Source organism: Trichomycterus rosablanca, chromosome 26 (genome assembly GCF_030014385.1).
Source record: "Trichomycterus rosablanca isolate fTriRos1 chromosome 26, fTriRos1.hap1, whole genome shotgun sequence".
NCBI classification, from domain to species: domain Eukaryota; kingdom Metazoa; phylum Chordata; class Actinopteri; order Siluriformes; family Trichomycteridae; genus Trichomycterus; species Trichomycterus rosablanca.
The window spans coordinates 11055769-11081710 of NC_086013.1; the positions used below are offsets into that span (position 1 = coordinate 11055769).

The following is a 25942-nucleotide window of genomic DNA, read 5'->3' on the forward strand; positions in this document are numbered from 1 at the left end:
ACGTTTGACACAGTTTCACCTTTAACCCGAGAAAGGTGGTTCAATTCCAAATTTATAAAACACTTTAAAACTAGCGCACTAGATAGTGTACAGTGCGAATGTTTTTACACTCTACATAGGTCACCTCTATAGTAAACAAAATGTTATTTGACACACAGCCGGTGACGTAGCTTGCGAGCTAAGGTTCAGATTGCTGTACTTGTATGAATGTATTTTAACCAAATAAAAGGAACTGGAGCGGCATTACAAACACGGCAGATATGTATGTATTGGGTGTAGATTTGGGTACCACATCGATTAAGGTTGTGTTGTTTGATACACAATTAAAAACAGTAACAGACACCTGCAGTTTACCGACCAACTCTGACGTCAGTGATGAAGTACACGAACACGTATGTTAAGTATATTTAGTGTAAAATCACATATGGGTCATTATGTGAATAACTGGCATCCCTCAGTCATCCCAATACATTGTTAGTAGTTGATTGAGTATAGCTGTTGATTTCTATGTGTCCATATGAATTGGGCTAGTTAAAAAGTACATGGAACAGTTGTCTCTTGTCAAGGTTGATAATAAGTCCCAATTTTGTGAATGAATGAATTGTTAATTAATTAGAAGCTGCTGGTACACCTCTGGCTTTGTTCACAGTATAGCAGGCTTTAAGAACCGTGGGGTGTAATACAGCTTTCTGCCCACTGATTCTGGGGAAACCTGACCCAGTGTGACCCTGACCAGGATAAAGCAGTGGTAAAACATTAAAACGAAAGGAATCCTGGTTAGATTCTCAGTGGAGCTATTGTCAGATGTTTGTCAATCATGTGACACAGACATAATTGGCTCTATTGGGGGGACTGGCCGAATCCCATTAATGGATTGGCACCTTTGTCCAGGGAACTTATACCTTACGTCCACTTATTGGAAATAAAGTGAAATGAATTGAAAAAAATATATATATTTTACTGTTCTAAATATAAAGTATCACACAAATGTCTAACAAACACATGATTTATATGATTAATGTAGTTATACATGGCTAAACACTACATGATTAGACAAAAATATCAAAGGCTAAGCTATTTGAAGCGTGTTTAAACCCTATATTTATGTAAGATTATATAATATAATATGTAATATATAATATAATATAATATAAAACACAATATAATTAGACAAAATCTCAAAGGCTAAGCTATTTGGAGTGTGTTTAAACCCTATATTTATGTAAGATTATATAATATAATATAAAACACTATCATATATAATATATGTAATATATAATATAATATAAAACACTATAATATATAATATAATATAATATGTAATATATAATATAAACACTATAATATTTAATATAACATATAATATATAATATAATATAAAACACTGTAATATGTAATATAATATGTAATATATAATATAATATAAAACACTAATATTTAATATAATATAAAACATAATATATAATATAATATGTAATATATAATATAATATAAAACACAATATAATTAGATAACAATATCAAAGGCTAAGCTATTTGAAGCGTGTTTAAACCCTATATTTATGTAAGATTATATAATATAATATAAAACAGTATAATATATAATATAATATGTAATATGTAATATAATATAAGAATATAATATAAAACACTATATAATTAGACAAAAATCTCAAAGGCTAAGCTATTTGAAGTGTGTTTAAACCCTATATCTGTGTAAGATGCTTGTCTACCATATTCAGATAATCACCTAATTCTTTATGTTCTCCAATAGGCCAAGGAGCAGGACCCTGTGAAAATAATCGCCACTCTTGACCAGTGCATGTCTGCTCTTCCCAAGGACAAGCTGAACAAGGTCGTATGTATTGGTGTATCAGGACAAATGCATGGGGTGTTGTTCTGGAAATCTAAAACAGGTGCACGTTGTCATTCACGCACTAACTAATTAATCAGCTGCCTACTTCAGCACTGTAAAAGCTGATTAACACTGTAAAACTTACAAGTACACTAAGTGCACTTTATATGCAGGCCAATAACATAAGCTTTTAAGAATGATTATTAAAATCATGTTTTACACTTTAATATAGTGTTTTGCATTTGTATTTATAGCTTATTTAAGATGCATTTTGAAAACACAGTATTAAGAATGCAGTTATATTATGATTTTGAGTGAAATACCTTCCATATGTTATGTTCTTTAAAATGAGAATAATGGTGGTATTGCAGAGGGTTAATTAGACCAATGAAAATGTTCATTTCTCATTCAAAAATAAAAATACAAGTAAAACATTTGAACTATTACAAGTGTTACAAACCCCATTTCCGAAAAAGTTGGCACAGTATGTAAAATGCAGTAAAAACAGTAAAAAAATTCTCTCAAGCCTTTATTTATGTATAGCTCACTGTCGCCTCACAGCAAGAAGGTCCTGGGTTTGATCTCCAGGTGGGGCGGTACAGGTCCTGTTCTGTGTGCATGTTCTCCCCGTGTCTGCGTGGGTTTCCTCCGGGAGCTCTGGTTTCCTCCCACAGTCCCAAGACATGCAAGTGAGGTGAACTGGAGATACAATAATGTGTTTGACTCTGCCACCCGGCTGAGCTGGGTGGCTATATGAACAGCGTTTGGCTGTTGTTTATCCAGGGAGTGAGCTGGACCTCATAACTGGTGCAATTACGACCTCTGCTGGCTGATTGATGGCATCTGCACAGAGTAGGAGGCTCTCCGTACACAAGGCTGGTCCGCATATGAACTCGCCTCATGCAGGTGAAAAGATGCAGTCGGCTACTGCACACGTGTTGGAGGGGGCGTGTGTCAGTTCGCTCTCCACGATCAGGGCGGAGGTCAGCACCAGTCGAGAGGAAGCATAAAGCAATTGGATAAAATTTGGTTGCGCTAAAAGTCGAATGCAATCAGGGATCCCCAGCAGCAGAAGACAAATTGACTCCGCTAAATTGGAAGAAAAATGAAGAAAATACATAAATAAATTTAAAAAAAAAAGCACTTTATTTTGATACTATTTGTCTTTGAAATAGAATGTGTATATAAAGTGGATTTTTAAATTTTCCTGTTTACCCCATTAGGTTGCGAATGGTGCAGTAGTCATGTGGGTCACATGTTCAGACCTCAAGATGTGACTCGGCTGATCACATGGCAGGATGGGCGCTGCAGTACTGATTTTCTGTCATCACTACCCAAGCCTGACTCACACCTAAATGTGGCAACGGGCTTCGGCTGTGCCTCCATATTCTGGTACACCAAGCACAGGTTGGAAACTTGTTCACATCAAATGGTTTTCAATTACACATTTGAATTAGTCTAAGGGTCTGAATTATGTCTAGGGTCATGTCTCATAATACTTGAATTGACTTTTGTGTGAAACTGGAACTCTGTAACTGACTGAATTACAGTGAGTGACACTTTTGCACTACAGGCCAGAGTTCCTCGCAGAGTTCAGTGTGGCAGGGACCATCCAGGACTACGTGGTGTCCGTGCTTTGTGGCTTAGAAGGCTGCATCATGAGCGCACAGAATGCTGCTAGCTGGGGGTACTTTAACTCCACCACCAACCAATGGAATCTGGATATGTGAGTACTGATCACACTTGTGTTGTTTTGCAAATGTTCAGTTTCCCATTGCACTCCACACATTCTAGATGTGGAACAGACCTGTATTAGCACATGTGAAGCCACCCAAGCAATTGAGGGTTAAGGACCTTGCTCAAGGGCCCAACAGTGACAACCTGGCAGTGGTGGGGCTTGAACCAGCAACCGTTCGATTACAAGTCCAGGACCTTAACCGCTAGGCTACAACTTCCCAGAATAGCAGGGTTGTTGTTGGAGCAGCAAAGCATCTGAGGGTTAAGGACCTTGCTCAAGGGCCCAATAGTGACAATCTGGCAGTGGTGGGGCTTAAACCAGCAACCGTTTGATTACTAGTCCAGGACCTTAACCGCTAGGCTACAACTGCCCAGAATAGTAGCAGGGTTGTTGTTATAGCAGTGAGAAGCTGACTTCCTATCTTGCCTAGCCTTCCTCAGACATTACTGATCACACTATAAAGCCAAAAATATTTGGACACCGGACTATGAGCTTGTTGGACATCCCATTACAACAACAAATGGGCCGCTCAGGTGGCGCAGCGGTAAAAACACACGCTGGAACCAGAGCTGAGATCTCGAATACATCGTATCGAATCTCAGCCCTGCCTGAGGCTGAGCGGCCACATGAACAACGATTGGCTTGTTGTTCATATGGACGGGACTAAGCCGGATGGGGTCTCTCTCTCTCTCTCTCTCTCTCTCTCTCTCTCTCTCTCTCATGACTGGTGCAATTACGGCCTCTGCTGGCTGATTGATGAGAAAAGAGTGCTCTCAGGGTGTGTCCCTCCGTACACGCAGCTAAGCTGCACTGCACTCGTCAAAGTGTAGGTGATAAGATGCATACGGCACGCTGCCCACGTGTCGGAGGGGGGCGTGAGTTAGCTTCGTTCTCCTCAATCAGAGCAGAAATTGGCATGGTGGAGAGGAAGCGTGATGCAATGGGGCAATTGGACGACAAATGGCATTAAAATGGGCACAGGGCCACAGAAGAGTTGTAGCCTAGCGGTTAAGGTACTGGACTAGTAATCTAAAGGTTGCTTGTTTAAGCCCCACCTCTTCCAGGTTGCCACTGTTGGGCCCTTGAGCAAGGCCCTTAACCCTCAATTGCTTAGATAATATACTGTCATAGTACTGTAAGTTGCTTTGGATAAAAGCGCCTGCTAAGTGCCGAAATGTAAAAGTAAATGTAAATGCATGGACCAAGACCAGACCGCTGTGTGATTTTTGAGAAGGCTTCTGGCAAGACTGTCTGTGGGAATTTGTGCCCATTCAGTCAAAAGAGCACTTGTATGGCTGGGCACTGCAATTATGTCCCAAGCTTTTCTTGATGTCTTTATAGAGCTTGCTTTGTGCACAGGGACACAGACATACTGCAACAAGAAAGGGCCTTCCCTAAACCATCAAATTTTCTTTATATAATTGATTTATTACACTTGTTCGCAATTGTTGTGGCTGAAACACGTGACTTTTTTAAAATTAGAAGGGGTGTCCCAGTACTTTTGGTCATATAGCGTATGCTTGTAGAGTGCCAGTGGGCTAGTAATGTGTGCCCCTAGCGCCCCCCACAGGCTCGATTTTTAAATACAAACATCTCCTATGTGTGTTCTTTTGTACTGGAACTGCTCTACTGCCACCTATGATGTTTCAATTTCCTTTTACACTACATAAGTATGTGGACACCGCTTCTAATTATCAAGTTTGGTTGTTCTAGCCACATCTATTGCTACTAAGGTGTAATATTAATTACATACAATAATTTATCTGCTTCCAAGCCTGTGGGAGCACTGCATGATTCCATTCAGACATAGTTTGACCAGTTTGGTGTGGAGATACTGCAGTGGCCTGTTTAGTGCCCTGACCTTAACCCCAATGAATAGATTTTGGATGAATTAGAATGTAGACACACACCAAGATCCAGTCGAAAGTCTGTTACAGCTTAAAAATGTGTCTGCCAACTCCGTATTCTATCCATATATGGTCTTGGTTTTGGAATGTGATATCTAACAAGCTTTCGGTCTGGTTTCCATGTACCGTATGTTTACTAAGAGTCTATTGAATCTTGAATTTTAGTCTGGAAGAAGCAGGCTTCCCTGTGCACCTGCTGCCTACACCCGTGCAGCCTGGGTCTGTAGCTGGTCAGACCCGCTTCGAATGGCATGGAATCCCCGCTAACACCCCTGTAGGAGCAGCACTGGGAGACTTCCAATGCAGCGTCTACTCCTGCATGAAGGACGAGACGGACGGAGGTATGACCGGGTTGTGTGTGTGGGTGCTGCCACTGCCCCATGTGGCATGTTCAGAAGTAGCTAATTCTCCAGAAAACTAGAGACTGACTTACCTCTTAGTATGCTACAGTTACAAGCCAGATTCGGGTGGCACAGTGGCTCGGTGGGTAGCACTGTCGCCTCACAGGGTTCGATTCCAAGGTGGAGCAGTCTGGGTTCTTTCTGTGAGGAGTTTGCATGTTCTCCCCGTGTCTGTGTGGGTTTCCTCTGGGAGCTCCGGTGTCCTGACATGCAAGGGAGGTAAACTGGAGATACAAAATTGCCAGTGACATTAAACAGTATTCATTCATTAATTCAAAGTCTGTTCCACCACCGCTTTATCCTATTTAGTCTCACAGTGGGTCCAATTCACTTGACGAAAGCCAGGAAACACCCCAGACAGGTTGCCAGTCCATCACATTCACACACATACACATTTACACACACTCTCGTACCTAGGGGGGACTTTTGTAGTATCTAGTTAACCTGACTGCTTGTCTTTGGACAGTGGGAGGACACCAGGTGGAAATCAATGCAGAACTTACAATGAACATGAACACAGAAAAGAACCCAGACCACTTCACCTGGGAATCAAAGCCAGGACCTTCTTGCTTGTTCAGATTGAACAGGCAGGTGTGAAGGATTCATTTGCTTAGATTTGTATTTGGTATAAATGTTGATTGTCAATTATGAAATTAGTCATAAAAATCTTTTCCAACATTCTAATATATGATGTAAAGTGACGGTGTTGTACATAAAGTTTCTTCTGTGTCATTTACAGTATTAAACATGAGCACATCTGCCCAGTTGACGTTTGCCATGCCTGCTGATTTTGTTCCTCCGAGAGTGCCGGACCCTCTCTCCCCTGTCACTTACTTTCCGTACTTTCACCACACCTACCTGGCAGTGGCTGCGGCGCTCAATGGAGGCAACGTTCTCGCAACGTTTGTAGATATGTTAACTTCTTGGATGAAAGAATTTGGTAAATTTTAATTAATGTATTAAATGTAAGAAATATCATAAAAAAATACAAATGTAAAATATATTTTTTATATTTAAAGAACAAAGTTATCCAGCACACATATCACCCTTTTAAAATATAGCCCCCCCCCCCCCCCCCCCCCCCCCACTTTAAAACCTGGTTGCATCTCTTTTTTTTTATTATTATGAGTACTTTGAGTACAGATTCATATTACTGTGGAAATATAATATATAGCCAAAAGTATATTCAAACTCTCAAGCTTTCAATTGATAGCCCAAAGCTCTACCCACTAGGTTCAAAGCTCTACCCACTAGCCCCAAAGCTCTACCCACTAGGTTCAAAGCTCTACCCACTAGCCCCAAAGCTCTACCCACTAGGTTCAAAGCTCTACCCACTAGCCCCAAAGCTCTACCCACTAGGTTCAAAGGTCTATCTACTAGGTTCAAAGGTGTACCCACTAGCCCCAAAGCTCTACTCTCTAGCCCCAAAGCTCTACCCACTAGCCCCAAAGCTCTACCCACTAGCCCCAAAGCTCTACCCACTAGCCCCAAAGCTCTTCCCACTAGCCCCAAAGCTCTACCCACTAGCCCCAAAGCTCTACCCACTAGCCCCAAAGCTCTTCCCACTAGCCCCAAAGCTCTTCCCACTAGCCTCAAAGCTCTACCCATTAGCCCCAAATCTCTACCAACTAGGTTCAAAGGTCTACCCACTAGCCCCAAAGCTCTACCCACTAGGTTCAAAGGTCTATTCACTAGGCTACCACTGTCCCAGTTCAGATTGTACTGTTCCTTTGACATTCAGGCTAACTTGTTGTATACATAATAAACTACAATTCTATTTATTTAGTAGTTGTATGAAATGTACTTCTTGTTATTGTTCTTAAATTCTGTCTCCCTGTTCAGGAGTGGAGGTGAACGAGTCAGAAGTGTACACCAAACTGATAGATCTTGCGCTAACCCAACCCAACACTGACCTCCACATAACCCCAAACCTGCTCGGAGAACGTCACGACCCCGGCTGCCTCGGTCTCATCTCCAACGTCTCTCCGACTAACCTTTCGCTGGCTCACGTGGCGCGTGCCGTTTGCACTGGGATTGTGGCTAACCTTACCAGCATGATGCCCTCTCGCATGCTGACGGCCGCAGGAGTGAAACGGATCAGGGCTAGTGGGAGTGCGCTGTTCCGCAATGAAGCTTTGAGGCAGGAAGTAGAACGAGCGTTCACCTTGCCGGTGATCTATGGGAAAGATGTGGACTCTGCCGTTGGGGTAGCAATGGTTTTTACTGACAGGTTGTTAAAAAATAATGAATCTGTCTAATGATTGTGGAAAATACAGAAGCTAATCACTGCCAGATGTGATCTCAGCAAGAGTAAACATTTGGAGAAAATGTTTTTAGGCAAGTGTGGCAATTTTAGGTAATTTTCCTCCTAATCTAGTCGTGTCCAATTACCCAATTGCATTTCATTCCTCTCTACTGCTGCTAACCTCCTTTCCTGACCGAGGAGAGCCTCTTCCGATACGTGCGCAGTAGCCGACTGCATCTTTTCACTTGCACAAGATCAGTTCATATGGGGCTCGGTCTTGCACACGTAGAGTCACGCACTGATCTCTATTATCCCTCGATCAGCCAACAGAGGTCATAATTGCATTTTGTTCTTCTCTACTGCTGCTAACCTCCTTTCCTGACTGAGGAGAGCCGTGACTAACACGCCCCCTCCAACACGTGTGCAGTAGCCGACTGTGTCTTTTCACTTGCACAAGATCAGTTCATATGGGGCTCGGTCTCGCACACGTAGAGTCATACACTGATTTCTATTATCCCTCGATCAGCCAGCAGAGGTCATAATTGCATCAGTTATGAGGAATCCCCTCCGGCACCCAACCCAATGGACGAGCCAATCATTGTCCGTATAGGCGCCCAGCCTGCCGGTAGCACATTTCACGGGTTCGAGATGGCAGCTCTGGTGCCCTAGCAAACTAATCTAATGGAGACATAGCATGGATGATTCGGAAATAGATGAACCAGCTGTGGGTCAAGGGATTAGACTCCATGTAATGTTTATTATATAATGTTAAATCTTTTAATGGCTTTTTTGCTTGACCAATTACAGCCACGTCTGATCCGGGACTTGCTTTAATTGTTAATGGCCAGTAAAAGGATGTAAATAAAAAGAATCATTTCAGATAATAAATCTACCAACAATATTGTTAATAAATAACAGAAATGGCATTTATTCTAACAGCATGACACCAACTACTCATACTGAGTCCAACACTTGCTTGTAAGGTCAGAAGTTTACATACACTTGTGGGGTACTTGTATGTGTGTGTCTGTGTGCCCTGGCTGTCTTGGGAGTTCAATCATTGTTTTGTTTTTTTGCAATTTCCACCCAATTTTCTCCCTAATCTAGTTGTATCCAATTACCCTGCTTGCATTAAGCTTCCTCTGTACTGATACTACCCTCCACTGCTGACTGAGGAGCGTCGCAACTGTCTGACACGTGTGCAGTACAAACTGCATCTTTTCACCTGCACGAGGCAAGTTCATATTTTGATCAGCTTTGTGTACGGAGAGCCACACCCTGGTCATAGCAATATTCCTCGACTTTGCGCAGACGCCATCAATCAGCCAGCAGAGGTCGTAGCTGTCTCAGATACGAACAGTTTTGTTTTTGAGACCGAATGACTGAAATTCAATTTGTGGGTTAATTGTACGTTTTGTGAAAATATTTCGCATCAAAATATTCAAAATTTTCTAGAAATACAGCAGCACATTTTTAAACTCTATTTATTTAAGAATTTCAAAAACAAATTCCATCACTTTTTTACATCGTCACCTTCCTTTGAGATGCATTTTTCTCAGTGTCGTACCAACTTTTGGATGCCATCAACAAAACATGTTTTTGTTTGAGCGCATAGCCACTGATGCACTGCTGCTTTCACATCATCACATGAAAATCTTCTTCCCCTTAAAGCTTCATTGAGGGTCCAAAAAGGTGGAAATCAGATGGCGCTAAATCCGTACTATAAGCTCTCTCTTAGTCTCTCATGCACAACCAATTGCTACTCCTCCCGCCCTCACCGCTTCTAACCTAAATATATAATTGCGTAAACTTTTTGAAGTTCATCAAGGCGTTTGGCTGGTGCAGCGCTAAATTACTCTAGCCCTCTAGGATCGAATCCCCAGCTGTGCTATGGGACGAATGGTTGGGTTTGTTGGGATTGTTGGAATTTTATTTATGCGTTTTTCTCCCGTTTTCTCCCAATTTAGCATAGTCAATTTGTCCTCCACTGCTGGAATGCCCCGATTTTTTTGCAGTCGAGGTGGGTATATTGCTGCTCACGTCTCCTTCGACCCACGCGCAGCTCTTAACGGAATTCTTTTCCACCCATGCCAATAAGGGTCCTTACACAGCGTTTGTAGACCCCACCCACATACTCCGGTCATCCCTCCCTGCAGGCACTGCCAATCATGCCCGCTAGAAGGCACCGAAGCCGACCGGTGGCAACTTTGAGTTTCAAACCAAAGAGTTCAGAATCTTGGCCCTGGTGTGTTAGCGGAATATCCCGCTGCGCCACCTGGGTGCCTGTTGGAATGCTTTTTGGAGAACAGATTTTAAACTGTACATAATTAATGTTCCATGGGGGGGGGGGGGGGGGGGGGGGCATGGTGGCTCAGTAGGTAGCACTATCCCCTCACTACAAGGTGGTGCACTCTGGGTCCTTTCTGTGTGGCGTTTGCATGTTCTCTGTTTCCTCTGGGAATGAATGTAACCAAAGTGTGTAAAACACGATATTAAAATCCTAATAAATAATAAATACAATACAAATACACATTACAAATAAGTCATTGTAAAATCACACTTAAGGCTTTGGGTAGCATCACGATCAATAAAGCATGGACCTCTTTGCATCAAAAAATAGCCAGAACCAGTAAAACCATCCTGTCTTTAATGAGTCTGTAGCTCTATCTGGGATAGTCTTACATGTAAAATGTAGTTTCTCTCCTCTGAGTGCGTACTTCCCCTTCCGCCTGGTTTATCTAGAGTGAGTAACAGGCTAAGTCTCGGTTCCTGAAACAGAGGTGGTGTGCATGATTTATCATCTCTGTACTGGCTGGAGATTACGCTGCTTGGTAAGTAACTCTCTCTGATACTGCCGTCCATCTGCCTTTGTGTGTAATACTGAAGTACATTATTTATGATTGCTTTCAGTTACTGATATTAATCATGTTCTTTTTAGAATTTTATAGATCAAATGGTTATATTGTCTTTTATCTAAATACTTCATTAATATTTCATCCAAACTAAAGAATTTATATTATTTGTCCACAACAACTTACATTCTACATTTGTACTGTTAATAATAGCAGTTAATAAAATGACAATGTATCAACTAGTGTACAATGCATCAGATCTGTTTTTTGTAGATTTATAAAGTTGTTCATCTAGACCCTCACAAAAGCTGAAAATAAAACCACATCCTGTTCTGTATAAGGAACGAACCACACCCCAGTATTGAGAAGCCCAGTCAGTTATGTAGAGTCGGTGCAATCAATAATGTGCCACAAAATACACGCTGGGAAATCATTTTGGCAATATATTAACATTAAGTAATGCTTAAGATTTTGGTATTTTAATGTTGTTGTATAATGCAACATGTGAAGAGATACAGCTCATTGTTTAGAATGAAATGCAATTAATTTAAAAGGTAAAGCGAAGTGAATTTAGGTCAATCGAGCCACTTTTTGCCTAAATACATAAATCCTTAATTACCTTTGGTATTAATAAAGTGTCTGTCTGTCCGTCCGTCAGTCCGTCCATTAATCTATCTGTCTGTCTGTTAATCTGTCAGTCTGTCTGTCTATTTGTCTGTCCGTCCATTAATCTATCTATCAGTCTGTCTGTCTGTCTATCCATCTGTATGTCTGTCCGTCCATTAATCTATCAGTCTGTCTATCTGTCCGTCTGTCTATCTGTCAGTCTGTCTATCTGTCCATCCGTCCGTCCATGAATCTATCAGTCTGTCTGTCTGTCCATCCGTCCGTCCATGAATCTATCAGTCTGTCGATCTATCCGTCCATCTGTCTATCCATTTATCTGTCTGTCTGTCTGTCGATCTGTCTGTCTGTCCGTCCGTCCGTCCATGAATCTATCAGTCTGTCTGTCTGTCCATCCGTCCATCCATGAATCTATCAGTCTGTCTGTCGATCTATCCGTCCATCTGTCTATCCATTTATCTGTCTGTCTGTCTGTCTGTCTGTCTGTCGATCTGTCTGTCTGTCTATCAATCTATCTATCCATCTGTCTGTCTGTCAGGACCACACAATGCCCTGTGTATTCCTCCATCTCTAAAGCAGGCAGCAAGATGAAACAAGGTGATTCCTCATTCGGCTTCCTCATTCATGGTCAGTTGTGTGTGTTAAAGGCCCAGCCAGGCCAGTGCCAGGACTCGAACTAGATTTTTTAAAGTCCAGTGCACTAGACCGCTGCACCATCCAAACCCCCTAAAACAGCATCTTGTCTTGATGTTAACATCTGTTGACACACTATTTCCAAAACCATGTCCATAAGCATGGATACCCCCCTGTTTTGTGCCTAGGCAGTATTCTACTGAGCTAGGCACTGATGTTAGATGAAAAGGCGTGGCTCACAATCAATGTTTTAATTTATTTAAAAGGGTGTTTCAGTGGGGCATGAAGTCATAGCTATAAGCAGGCCACTTTAGTTCCTCCATAACAAACTTTGTGAACTAAATTGTTTGGCAACAAATAAGAAGCTGCTATAGTAACAGTACAAACATGTTTGAGGTTTTAACTTTAACTAAAAAACTTCCCCTTTTCTGTTTTTTTTTTTACACGTTCGGTCTACTCTATGGGCTGAGCATTCCTCTTTTATACGAGCATGTACTGTATATTTAGACAAAAACAGTGGCTGAGTGAATAGTCTTCACGCAATATACACCAATCAACCATAACATTAAAACCACCTCCTTGTTTCTACCCTCACTGTCCATTTTATCAGCTCCACTTACCATATAGAAGCACTTTGTAGTTCTACAATTATTGACTGTAGTCCATCTGTTTATTTACATACTTTTTTTAGCCTGCTTTCACCCTGTTCTTTAATGGTCAGGACCCCCACAGGACCACCACAGAGCAGGTATTATTTAGGTGGTGGATCATTCTCAGCACTGCAGTGACACTGACATGGTGGTGGTGTTGTGTTAGTGTGTGTTGTGCTGGTATGAGTGGATAAGACACAGCAGTGCTGCTGGAGTATTTAAACACCTCACTGTCACTGCTGGACTAAGAATAGTCCACCAACCAAAAATATATCCAGCCAACAGCGCCCCGTGGGCAGCGTCCTCTGACCACTGATAAAGGTCTAGAAGATGACCAACTCAAACAGCAGCAATAGATGAGCGATCGTCTCTGACTTTACATCTACAAGGTGGACCAACTAGGTAGGAGTGTCTAGTAGAGTGGACAGTGAGTGGACACGGTATTTAAAAACTGCAGCAGCGCTGCTGTGTCTGATCCACTCATACCAGCACAACACACACTAACACACCACCAGCATGTCATTGTAACTGCACTGCTGAGAATGATCCACCACCTAAATAATACCTGCTCTGTGGGGGTCCTGACCATTGAACAATAATAGCATGAAAGGGGGCTAACAAAGTATGTAGAGAAACTGATGGACTACAGTCAGTAATTGTAGAGCTACAAAGTGCATCTATATGGTAAGTGGAGAAACAAGGTGGTTTTAATGTTATGGCTGATAGGTGTATACAATAATGCATTCGAAATTAAGAAACCTAAATGACTAGTGAATCAAAAAAAAAAGAAAAAAAAGAAAGCACATTGGGGGTTTTTCAGATGAGAAATGTCACAAGACAAACCCCACTTATGCCCATGGGCAGACAAACTCAGGGTAACACACAAGCAATTCAGTGTTACTAGTGCAAACTACAACTGTACTGGTATGAATAGCATTTGTGAAAGAACTCTGAGGGCTGGTGGTTGTGGTTGCTTCTGGTTGCACTAGATAGACTGATAACCCCCCCTCCCACATACACAAACATACACACACACTTTTTATATTCTATCTAACCAGTTTTTCTGTCATGGCCTTTCTTCCAAACTTAATGTCTTAATGTTAACACTGGACCTAATTACTGTTAGTTTTTGAGATGAGAAAGTCTGGATAATGTAGTTGTGGTGTCCTTAATGAAGAATTATAAATAATATTAAATGGTAATATATTTAAATCAATAATCGATCTCTTTACTCAGTGTTGTGACACTAAAGCGCTGAGACAATGAGCAAGCCCATGTTGTTGGAGCTGGATGACAGGACGCTTGAGGAGAAGGAACAGGATGAAGCGGCAGAGCAGGATCGTGAACGGGCTGGAATGGGCTATTCAGATAAAGCCAAAGCACCAATGGACTCAAACGTCACAATGGACCATGGCGGGGTTCTTAAAGATATCCAAATTAATGTAAATGTCATGAAGTAAGTAAATGGCTGTCTAATCTAATTACCTACATGTATAAACCTGTGTGTGTTTAAGAAAGTTAAAGTTATGATAACATGGTAATGTGGTCGTACTGTAAAATACAAAAGTCTGTGTCATGATGGACAGGCTTGATGACTACTGGAAAATAGGGGACAGGTTTGGACTGCAGGCAGGCCAGTCTGTCATCTCTACTCTCCAGTTATGCAGCCATGGCTTCGCATTGTCATGTTTCCTAGTAATGGCAGCGTATACAGTGGTACCTTGAAACTCGATGTCAGTTGGTTCTGGTAGTGGCATTGAGTTTTAAAGGTGTTGAGTTTCAAGGTATTTTTTTCCCATAAGGATGTTTGGGAAAACTGTTAATGCGTCCCGTGGAACTGCATATATTTTAGGCTAATGTAAAGTAATGGGGTTTTTGAGATGTAAAATACCACAAATACAATAACAAACACTGAAATACGATTTAAAAACAGTTAAAAATCAATATAAAATGCACTTAAAAAAGCTGAACATGTCAAGTTTAAAAGACTTCGAGTTTAGGGGATGTTAAGTTACGTTAAGGTACCACTGTATTCCAAATGTGTATATATTTTTCAGTGTCTATGGTGCACTTCCAGAAGTTTCCAATGCAATGGGTGCTAAATCCTCCCCATACCATGACACCCCCTGTTCTGTTTCTTCTTTGGCTCACAGAACATGACATCCATTATTTCCACAAACATAAACGTGGCATTTGTGAATGCCACCACAAACTGCTCATTAACAATGATTTGTCAAAGAATTCAGAATCAGAAAGCTTTATTTATCATTATATGGAGCATATAACAGGATTACGTTGGCTATCCCAAGGTGCAGACAGTTAAAGACAAACATAAGAGGGCAATAGTGCAGACAGACATTCAGACATGTAACAGACAAACCATGTGATACGTGCAAGAACAGAATATATTACAGTAATTACAATGATACACCTATAGCAGCAGTTTCACCAGGAGACACATTGTTGCACATTGTTAGAACAGCTACTATTTTGTGGGGTAATTACTCAGTAAGCTTATTTGGTTTTGCATATTCCTGATCCCATGTGGAAGCAAGCCAGATATTAAAGAAATGCAACCCACAAAGAAAATCATTATTTATAAATCTAAATATTTCTGCAGAGCTAGGATTTGCTTTAATAGGGTCAACAAATAAACTAAGAACATTAATCACAAGGTATTTTAGAGTAGAGGATATTTTGTTAATACTGCCATGATACAATTATTCAACCCTTATGTAATATTGCTGCTAGTCTGCGTGACCTAAAGTTGGTTACAACATGAACAAACCATCGAGAACTCAATAACAACCCAAAATTTGCTTCAGCTGTGATGCTATATAAACACCAGCCAGAGATTCAACCATGTAAAGTTTTGTCAGCCACGGTGAAAACTAAGAAACTGTCATAAAAATTAAGATAATTTCACTGCACCAAAGGGATAATGGGTATGGTAAGATTTCCAAGATCTTGAACATCCTTTGAGACATCATTGCGAGTTCCAAATTTGAATCTGGAAGTTACAAACCTGATTGACTGTTGATTGATTTCTTTATCACTTATTTTTATTTCACACATCAGTAGCAATCAGGACATTAGTAGCATTGTCTTGTAATACTAAAAATGCTCATAACTTTTATTCATTGCTCAGTGGTGTATTCTGTTTCTTGCAGTGAAATGCAAGGAATACAAAAAGGTCCAACTCAACAAGAAAGATCTGACCTGAAGAAGCTTTTCAATGCAGTGTCCAGCGGCGATGTCTCTAAACTAAACAATCTGGAGAAGTACCTCAATAAAACCAATAAGAAGCTCACAAGCAACGAATGTAGGAACTTCAGCACTTTAAAAGCTCCTATAACTTCTTGTATTATGAGTTGTATTTGTAGAATAATAACTTGGATCATTTTCATGTCTGTTTAGATATGCCACATGGAAAGACAGCCCTGATGACGGCTCTTCTACACCTGAAAAATGGAAAGAACGATGCTGTGGAGCACTTGTTAAATATCGCCAGGAGAATGGGGGATTTAAAAGACTTGGTAAATGCTGAGTTTAGGGACCCAAACTATGAAGGTAAGAAGATGTTAACTGTCGCCTGACTAAATGCAATATTATTTATATGACATGTATGAAAACGTTCGTTTTCAATTTCCAGTGTAAAAAGTGTTCTACAAATACTTTTAAATTAGGAAATTAAATGACGTGCAGCATTTCTTGTAATAACTTAAACACAGTTGAATAAACACAAGTTGTTTTTTTATACACTGATCAGCCATAACATTAAAACCACCTACTTGTTTCTACACTCACTGTCCATTTGATCAGCTCCACTTACCATATAGAAGCACTTTGTAGTTCTACAATTACTGACTGTAGTCCATCTATTTCTCTACATACTTGCTTGCCTGCTTTCACCCTGTTTTTCAATGGTCAGGACCCTCACATAACCACCACAGAGCAGTTATTATTTAGGTGGTGGGTCATCCTCAGCACTGCAGTGACACTGACGTGGTGGTGGTGTGTTAGTGTGTGTTGTGCTGGTATGAGTGGATCAGACACAGCAGCGCTGCTGGAGTTTTCAAATACCGTGTCCACTCACTGTCCACTCTGTTAGACACTCCTACCTAGTTGGTCCACCTTGTATATGTAAAGTCAGAGACGATCACTCATCTATTGCTGCTGTTTGAGTTGGTCATCTTCTAGACCTTTATCAGTGGTCACAGGACGCTGCCCACAGGGTGCTGTTTGCAGGATATTTTTGGTTAATGGACTATTACTATTATTATTTGGTTGGTGGACTATTACTATCACTATTACTTAGTCCAGCAGTGACAGTGAGGTGTTTAAAAACTCCAGCAGCGCTGCTGTGTCTGATCCACTCATACCAGCACAACACACACTAACACACAACCAGCATATCAGTGTTACTGCAGTGCTGAGAATGACCCACCACCCAAAAAATACCTGCTCTGTAGTGGTCCTGGGTCAGTGAGTCCTGACCATTGAAGAACAGCATGAAAGGGGGCTAACAAAGCATGCAGAGAAACAGATGGTCTACAGTCAGTAATTGTAGAACTACAAAGTGCTTCTATATGGTAAGTGGAGCTGATAAAATAGACAGTGTGTGTAGAAACAAGGAGGTGGTTTTAATGTTATGGCTGATTGGTGTATTACACTTTAAGACCAAAATTAAACAGACACATGGCTATTAACTTGTTAAATATCCTTCTTCATAACAGCCGGCATCTTTCTGAAAAGGTATTTCACAAGATTTATGTAGTGTGTCTGTAAGAATAAGCGTTTTGGGTGATTTAGAAATCCCGGCCACATGTCCGGGAAAAAGAGGACGTCAAAAAGATGGTCACACTATCTTAGTAGCATTTAGGGGTTGAAGTCAGAGCTATTTAAAGCTATTTATATTCTGCCTGCATTAAGCAGATGCTTTAATCCAACTTATATTGAATACAATTCAAACTGTTGAGGGTTAAGGGTTTTTCTCAGGGGTCCAACAGTGGCAACAGTAGGGTATGAACTGGCAACTCTCTGTTAATTATTCCAGTAGCTTAACCTCTGAGCTACAACTGCCCTTAAGTTTGGAATGGGATGTTTAACAACATTATTGCCCTGTTTATAAATGTTTATTATATAGTTATAACTGTGTTATTTTGTGTGTCTGGTCCAGGACAGACAGCTCTTCATATAGCCATAGAAAGGAGGAGTAAGCACTATGTTACACTGCTACTCGAGCACGGGGCTAAAGTCGATGCAAGGGCCTGTGGGAAATTATTTCAGCCACACAGTGACATATCTTTCTACTTTGGTACAGTCAATTTTTTACTTCTTTTTATTACAATGTTAAGAATGAATTTTCCCATGAATAATAGTACACAGCTTTTAAGCTTTCAATAACATGAGTTCCAAACTCTTTTTGTAGGGGAGCTGCCATTGTCTCTGGCGGCCTGTACCAATCAGAAAGACATAGTGGACCTTCTAATGGAAAATAACGCAAACATAAGGCACACAGACTCTCTGGGTAACACAGTTCTTCATGCTCTTGTGATGGTGGCTGATAACACCCCTGATAACACCAGCTTCGTCTGTTCAATGTACGATTACATTCTGAGTAAAGACATTGTCCAGAATTCCCAACAGGAGAATCTGGAGGACATTGAGAACAATCAGGGACTAACTCCTGTTAAGCTGGCTGCTAAGAAGGGTAGGATTCAGGTAAGCGTCCATCAGTGCTGGAAGAGTTATTACTTTGCTACCATCATCTATTTTTTCATATTCCTGACCTATGACCAGGTCAAGTGTGTTAATCTTAAATTTGGGTCAGATACAATTAAGACAATGTGCTAAAGAATTCAAAATGAATTGAAAATGATCGATTAAAATTGGGAGAAAAGAGGGAAAAGGACAGAATTACTTCTAATGCTAGCAATAACAATAATGGTCAATAAGCGAAATAGAAGTGAAAAACATTCTATGCTTTTTTTACCAGCTGTTTGATCACATTCTGCAACGTGAGTTCCAGCAAGAAGAGAGCAGACATCTGTCCCGAAAGTTCACAGAGTGGACTTATGGACCTGTGTGTTCCTCACTGTATGACCTGACCTCTCTGGACACCTATGAAAAAAACTCTGTCCTGGAGATCGTTGTTTATGGAACAGAGATACCTGTAAGCAAGATATGTTTAAATACATTTATAGCTGATAATTGGTTTGTAAATAATATCCGCATAATACTCAATACCCAACTACAAGTTCAGTAAGTGTTTTATTCCAGAATCGTTTAGAGATGCTTGAGGTGGAGCCTCTTAATATGATGCTAGAAGAAAAATGGAGCCGATTTGCTCGTCCAGTGTTTCTGTTTAAGGCTGTTGCTTATATCGTCTATCTCATCATCTTTACAGCCATCTGTTATAGCCACAACAAAAGAGGGGTGAGTTAAAGTTGCAAACATTGCAAATGTTGAATTCTAAATGTATTTACATTGAAAAAATGGAATAAAGTAGTGAAGTAGAAAGGTTTGAAATTTGTGTGTTAAATTATTGTTTAAGAAATTTAACAAACCACATATTCTTGTTATTATTGCATTAAAAAAAAAAAAATGTCCCAATCCCGGGAATGGGGTTTTAACTTTTTTTAATTGGTAACTAAGTAGAGTAGGATGTCACTAACCAACGATAACATCGACCAGATACTGTTAATCTCTCATAATTTAATGAATCTGCAATCATTAAAAATTAATAAATAAATAAACAAATCAATGTAAACACCACAATTAAGACTTAGTGTTAAAATAGTGTATCAACATTAAATTATTTGTGTAATAGTTCTGTACCATCCTGCTATTTATATTGTTTTCTTTCCCTCTAGCTTGAATTTAAAGTAGAAGCCATGCTCCTGATCATCCTTGCCATTGGCTCGATCTGTTTTATTAATATATCTGGAGTGAGTATTATTGTTTGTTCGATTCAAACACAGCAACATTTATTTAATTCTAACAATCTAAAGCAACTGTGATTCTTTTCTTGTAGCTGATTTACATGTGCAGAACAAGAGGGCAGCCAATGCGGCATTCATTGCTGATAGATGGTTATTCTGGGTATTCTGACCTGCTCTTGTAAGTGCTAGTGCATTCTTCTTGTATAAATATTTAATATGAATTTTCAAATGCTCGAGTCCACATGCCTATCTTCTAGTCCATTTTTGTTTTATACTCTACATGGCCAATATTATGTTGACAACCCTCCTAAATACTGAATTAGGGTTTAACCCACACTTGTTGCTACCAGGTGTATAGAATTAAGCAAGGTCCATGAAGACATGCTTTCTAGTGGAAAAACTTCAGAGGCCTGTCCAAGCTTGTGGTCACCTATTGCCCACATACACAAGTTTTGACCATTTGACCAAATGGTTAGTAAATAGTCAGGTAAAAGGTCTATAACGTATGTGGTCAGGTGGTGTCCACATACACACGTTTTGACATTTGTGCACGTTTTCCCCTCTGCCCATGTGGGTTTCGTCTGGGCACTCCATATTGCATTGCCTACTCTATATTGCCTCCAGGTCTAAGTGAGTAAATAGGTTAGTGGGTGTTGCCGTGCTGGACTGGCAGACTACCCTGTCCAGGCTGCCTTTAGCCTAATATTGACCCTAATAAATGGTTAGTAAAAGTGAATTTAGGTTTCTACCAGTTAAAAAAATGTAATTTTAAGAAGTGCCAGGGCGCCAGTCCATCGCAGGACAGACACACATACACATTCAACTATAGGGCAATTCAGTGTCTCCAATTAACCTGGCTGCATGTTTTTGGACTGTGGAAGGAGACCGGAGCTCCCGGAGGAAATTCACACAGACACGGGGAGAACATGCAAACTCTGCACAGAAAGAACCCGGACCACCCCGCTTGGGAATCGAACCCAGGACCTTCTTGCTATGAGGCGACAGTGCTACCCACCAAGCCACCGTGTCGCCCCGATATATTTACCTTTTTTAATATATACTATATATCTTTTTTTGCATCCATGGGCTGTGCAACCAACCATATTATTAAAACATCTGTTATTCTAGTGCCATGTTGCTAGTGTCATGCTTTTAATAATGTTTTAATATATAACTAATTGGGCCAAAGATTCTTAACATCTGTATTTGGTTCTCTGTCCTGTAGTATCTTTCAGGCTGTCCTCCTTCTCATCTGTGTGGGACTGTTTTTTGCTGATATACAGGAGTACCTAGCCTTTCTGGTTCTCTGTCTGGCTCTGGGCTGGATCAATCTACTTCATTTCTTAAAAGCATCCAAGCAACTGGGCATCTACAGCGTAATGATCCAAAGGGTAATTGATATTTTCCTTGGAGGCTTTAGAGTTTTGTCTATTATAATGCAGGCACTAGCAAGCAAGGCAGTGTGTATTTATTATTTGTTGTTAATATAGTATTTTTCATGTTCTGGAAAATGATCCAACACCAACCAGTTATAGGTTTAGGTGGCAACTAAATAAAAGTGTTGCATAGCCTTTTTACTTAAATAAATAAGATAAATATGTTTGTATTTCCTTGTGTTCTTGTCATTTTACATAGCAGAATGAAAGCATATACTGTGTCAAATAAGAGGAACAGGAAAAAAAATGAAGGGAAAAACACTGCAACTAACCTCCCTCTATTCTCTATTCTAGATGATTCTTGGCGACCTTCTACACTTTCTTCTTGTCTACTCTGTATTCCTCATTGGATTTTCAACAGGTACTATTACATTACAAGTATCACTATTTAATTCAAAATGGTTATACCCATCATCAAAGCACTTTATTTTAACCCCGTTCCCCCATACAGCTGTGGTGTCACTAGTGAGTGAAGAGAGCAGCACAGTTTTAGGAGGAGCCATGAAAAATCAGACAGAAAAGCCATCAGAAGACAGCGAGAAACTCACCTTCTGCTCCACCACCCTGGAGCTGTTTAAATTAACCATAGGCATGGGCGAGCTGGAGTTCACAGAGAAGTATCGGTATAAATATGTGTTCTACATGCTGCTCATACTGTACATTGTACTGACGTACATTCTGCTGCTGAACATGCTGATCGCTCTTATGAGCAAGAGTGTGGAGGAGATTTCTGTGGAGAGCAAAAGAGTCTGGAAGCTGCAGGTACGTGTGATTGTTAGAGTGAATTTGTGTTGCAGTTATTGTGTTCAGTTGTGCACTTCAATATCTTAATGTTTGTTTCATTTAACAAAATCTCTAAATTATATGGCTAAAAAGTATATGGACATCTGACCATGAATTTGTTTCACATCTCATCGGAAACTTTGGCTATCCCTTTTTGCAAATATAACTGGGAGAGTTTTATGAGTCACAAGTTTTGACTCATTTATTCAGTTTTGTCTCATTTGACTCCCTCAGTCAAAAGAGCATTTGCGAGGTCAGCCATCATGTTGGACGAGAAAGATGTTTCAGTTGATATTCCAATTCATCCCATAGGTGTTCAGTGTGGTTAAAGCCAAAGCACATACCATTGGTGGTCCTCCAAACCAAAATCGTCAAACCATGAGTATATACAGTAGTTGGGGCGGCACGGTGGCTAAGTGGGTAGCACTGTCGCCTCACAGCAAGAAGGTCCTGGGTTTGATCCCCAGGTGGGGCGGTCCGGGTCCTTTTTGTGCGGAGTTTGCATGTTCTCCCTGTGTCTGCGTGGGTTTCCTCCGGGAGCTCCGGTTTCCTCCCACAGCCCAAAAACATGCAGTCAAGTTTATTGGAGACACTAAATTGACCTATAGGTACCCAGCTGCTAGGATGCATAAACCAGTGCATTGTAGTGCCGGTCCCAAGCCCGGATAAATAGGGAGGGTTGTGTCAGGAAGGGCATCCGGCATAAAAACTGTGCCAAATCAATAATGTAGATCACGATCTGCTGACGACCCCTAATGGGAGGAGGAAATAGTTGAGTATATATAGTAGTTCTTGATTTGTGCACAGTGGCACAGTCGTGTTTTCAATTATTTATGCTTTAGATAGATTTATAAATTGGTTGTCATATTTATCAACATTTTTATAACTAACATAACAAATGAATTTTGCCTTGTTATTAAAACAAGCGTGCTATTTTATTATTATTACATTTAATTAAATTACAGCGTGCCGTCACTATTTTGGATCTTGAGAGATGTGTTGGCTGCATAAAGCAAACTCGTTCTGGAGTAAAGAGAAACCTGGGAAAGGAAGAAGATGAGGATGTCCGCTGGTGTCTTAGGTAAAACCTTTAGAAATCTATCTATCTATCTATCTATCTATCTATCTATCTATCTATCTATCTATCTATCTATCTATCTATCTATCTATCTATCTGTCTATCTATCTGTCCATCCGTCCATCCGTCCATCCGTCCATCTGTCTATCTGTCTATCTGTCTAATTTATCCTACCTACAATTACCATTTTCACCCTGTCTCATTTAATTTATATTTTTAATGTAATCCACTCTTAAAACCCACACTGCTTGATTTCCTTTTCTGTATTTATTCGTTATTGTAATTGGTTGAATTATGGGGAGGAACTGTGTGGTCTAACCCTCCTTATTAATAATTGGACCCCCCAAAAAGAGAGGGGGTAGCTAAACTGTAACTTCAAGCAAAACTTAGAAACTAGTTGATATTAGTGTTTATCAATACGCAATTGACACAATCTAATTGAGGAACTCAGAAAGCTATAAGGTGTATTACATTTACATTTTTAGCATTTAGCAGACGCCTTTGTCCAAAGCGACTTACATTACAGTTACAGTATACAGTCTGAGCAACTGAGGGTTAAGGGCCTTGCTCAAGGGCCCAACAGCAGCAACCTGGCAGTGGTGGGGCTTGAACCAGCAACCTTCTGATTACTAGTCCTGTACCTTAACCACTAGGCTACGGCTTGTATTACAAGCTAGATAGCTGCTACATTAAGATATGATGACTTTTCTGGCTTGCACAACTGCAACCTTTATGAAGGCACAACCAGTAATTGAAGTTAAGGCAGGCAGACAAGATGGAAAAGGGTATGGTTCACTTTGGGGGTGTCTGACATTGTATTCTTCCAGGGATGAATATGGGAAATATATATTTATTTATTATAAATAATATATAATCTAATCAAGTAATCCAATTCATACATATGTTGCCTTTCTAGGCAGTCCATTATAAGTAAGCGTACTGACAGCTGCTGATGTTGAACCCAGCGCTCTTTGAATGTGCAGTTATACTTATTATTATACATCATTACTGATCATAAGTTTGCTTAATCTTAAAGGACCAGAATTTTGTAATATAGGTATAGCAATAAACAGATGTGATGCTTTTGTTGTATAATGTCTACTAACTTAATAACGTTCCACCGATTGCTCGTAGATAACATATCATACTTGACACATGTGGTCTTATGTCCTTTGCAGGGTGGATGAAGTCAACTGGAAAATATGGAACCACAAACTCAACATGAAACATACAGATTTCATGAGTGACACATCGAATCAAATGCACACTACTACCCCTAATGAAGAGGGGCCGAATGATCCTTTAGAAAGCCAAAAGGATGAAAATGAGACTGACTTCCTGCTATCTAGCTAATTCTATTAAAATACTACATTACAATTGTAAGATCTGGTCATGTTTGTTTCTGTCATTTCTATGTTGTTTATATTGATTATGTAATACTTTTAGTGATCACTAATTGATGGACTGGTGATTTGTTCAAGGGGTTTCCTGCCTTTCGCCCAATGAAGCAGTGAAAGAACAATCAATGAATGAGTTATTAAAGGATGAATTATTAATAAATCCTTGGTACACTTTTTCTAGTGGAATGGGCGCTGTGCCTATTTTTTAAAAAGATTAAATGTTCTTGCTTAAAATGCTGACAGCACTTTTATTGATGACATTACTCTCTCCATATGAAATTTTGACAATCTAATGTAACCTTTAAAAAGAAATGGTTACTAAAAATCTCTGTTCTCTGTTGTGTTAACAATGCAATGCACCTTTAATTGTAAATAAAACTTTTTGATTTTCATTATTGATATGATTTATATGATTATTGATAATTTTGAATGTGTTTCATAAGCAACAATAAAAACGCTCACAAAATAGTTTAAAATGAATTTTTTGCTCATTCATTAAGTCAAATAGTGAAATTATTTTAAACACATATCATGTTGGTCATAGCAACCACATTATGTGGTTAAAAATACATTCACCGTAAATTTTACATGGTCCATTTTCCCTTGGAAGTCACCATTTCCTTACTTTTCATTTTTCTCTTCTTTTTTCTCTTCTTTTACGCTTCTATTTCCATCTTATATGACTAATGCCTCACCATTATGCAGATACTAAACCTTTACCCTTTGTGTTTTAGCTTTTGGCTGGAAACTTCTAGTCTAATAAAAGAGACACCCATCTCACACAGTCCCACTCTTCAGTCTCAGTTGCTATAGGACTCATTTACATTGACTGGCAGCTGCATAACCACAGACAACCACCAGGCTCTACGTACTTCACACCACCTAATTATCTGAGGCCTTCACATTATTTAGTCTCCTGTTTCCTTAATGCATAAAGAGCTTATTTAAACAAACAAACCAACAAAAACAGTGCTAGAGCAGTGGTCCCCAACTACCGGGCCACGGACCGGTACCAGTCCGTTGGTCATTTATTACCAAGCCTCACAGAAAGCATAAATAATTACATATCGCTACATCAGCAATGAAAACACTGCTTCCATTTCCAACACACAGGTGTTTATAGTCTTATATCACCCACAGGTGGAAGCAAAGTCTCGTTGCAGCAAAAAAAGCTCATTTGTGAGCAGTATAGTTTATTCTATTTTAAATCCTCCCGCCCCCGCCGGTCCGTGAAATTATATTTTATATGAAACCAGTCCGTGGTGCAAATAAGGTTAAACCTTAAATAAATGAAACCTAACAGATGGCCAGCAAAAATGAAATTGGATAGGACTGGTGTGTGTAAACTTTTTTCTTTTATTTGGACTAATTGGAGCTCGTTAATGGATACAGCACTG

At 40.0% G+C, this 25942-nt stretch overlaps 2 protein-coding genes across 2 annotated transcripts; both read left to right on the forward strand.

Moving 5' to 3' along the window:
- Positions 1-247: 247 nt before the first annotated feature.
- Positions 248-9060, forward strand: shpk (sedoheptulokinase). Its single transcript, XM_062988630.1, has 7 exons — positions 248-392; positions 1774-1915; positions 3078-3261; positions 3428-3580; positions 5665-5840; positions 6640-6840; positions 7743-9060. The coding sequence occupies exons 1-7, from the start codon at positions 261-263 to the stop codon at positions 8156-8158; spliced, it is 1404 nt and encodes a 467-aa protein (XP_062844700.1). The 5' UTR covers positions 248-260; the 3' UTR covers positions 8159-9060.
- Positions 9061-10533: 1473 nt separating this feature from the next.
- Positions 10534-24901, forward strand: LOC134303059 (transient receptor potential cation channel subfamily V member 1-like). Its single transcript, XM_062988313.1, has 15 exons — positions 10534-10976; positions 14141-14360; positions 16075-16226; positions 16322-16474; positions 18084-18221; positions 18336-18628; positions 18903-19079; positions 19187-19342; positions 19780-19854; positions 19941-20026; positions 21074-21239; positions 21579-21645; positions 21736-22046; positions 23033-23148; positions 24324-24901. The coding sequence occupies exons 2-15, from the start codon at positions 14167-14169 to the stop codon at positions 24496-24498; spliced, it is 2259 nt and encodes a 752-aa protein (XP_062844383.1). The 5' UTR covers positions 10534-10976; positions 14141-14166; the 3' UTR covers positions 24499-24901.
- Positions 24902-25942: the final 1041 nt, after the last annotated feature.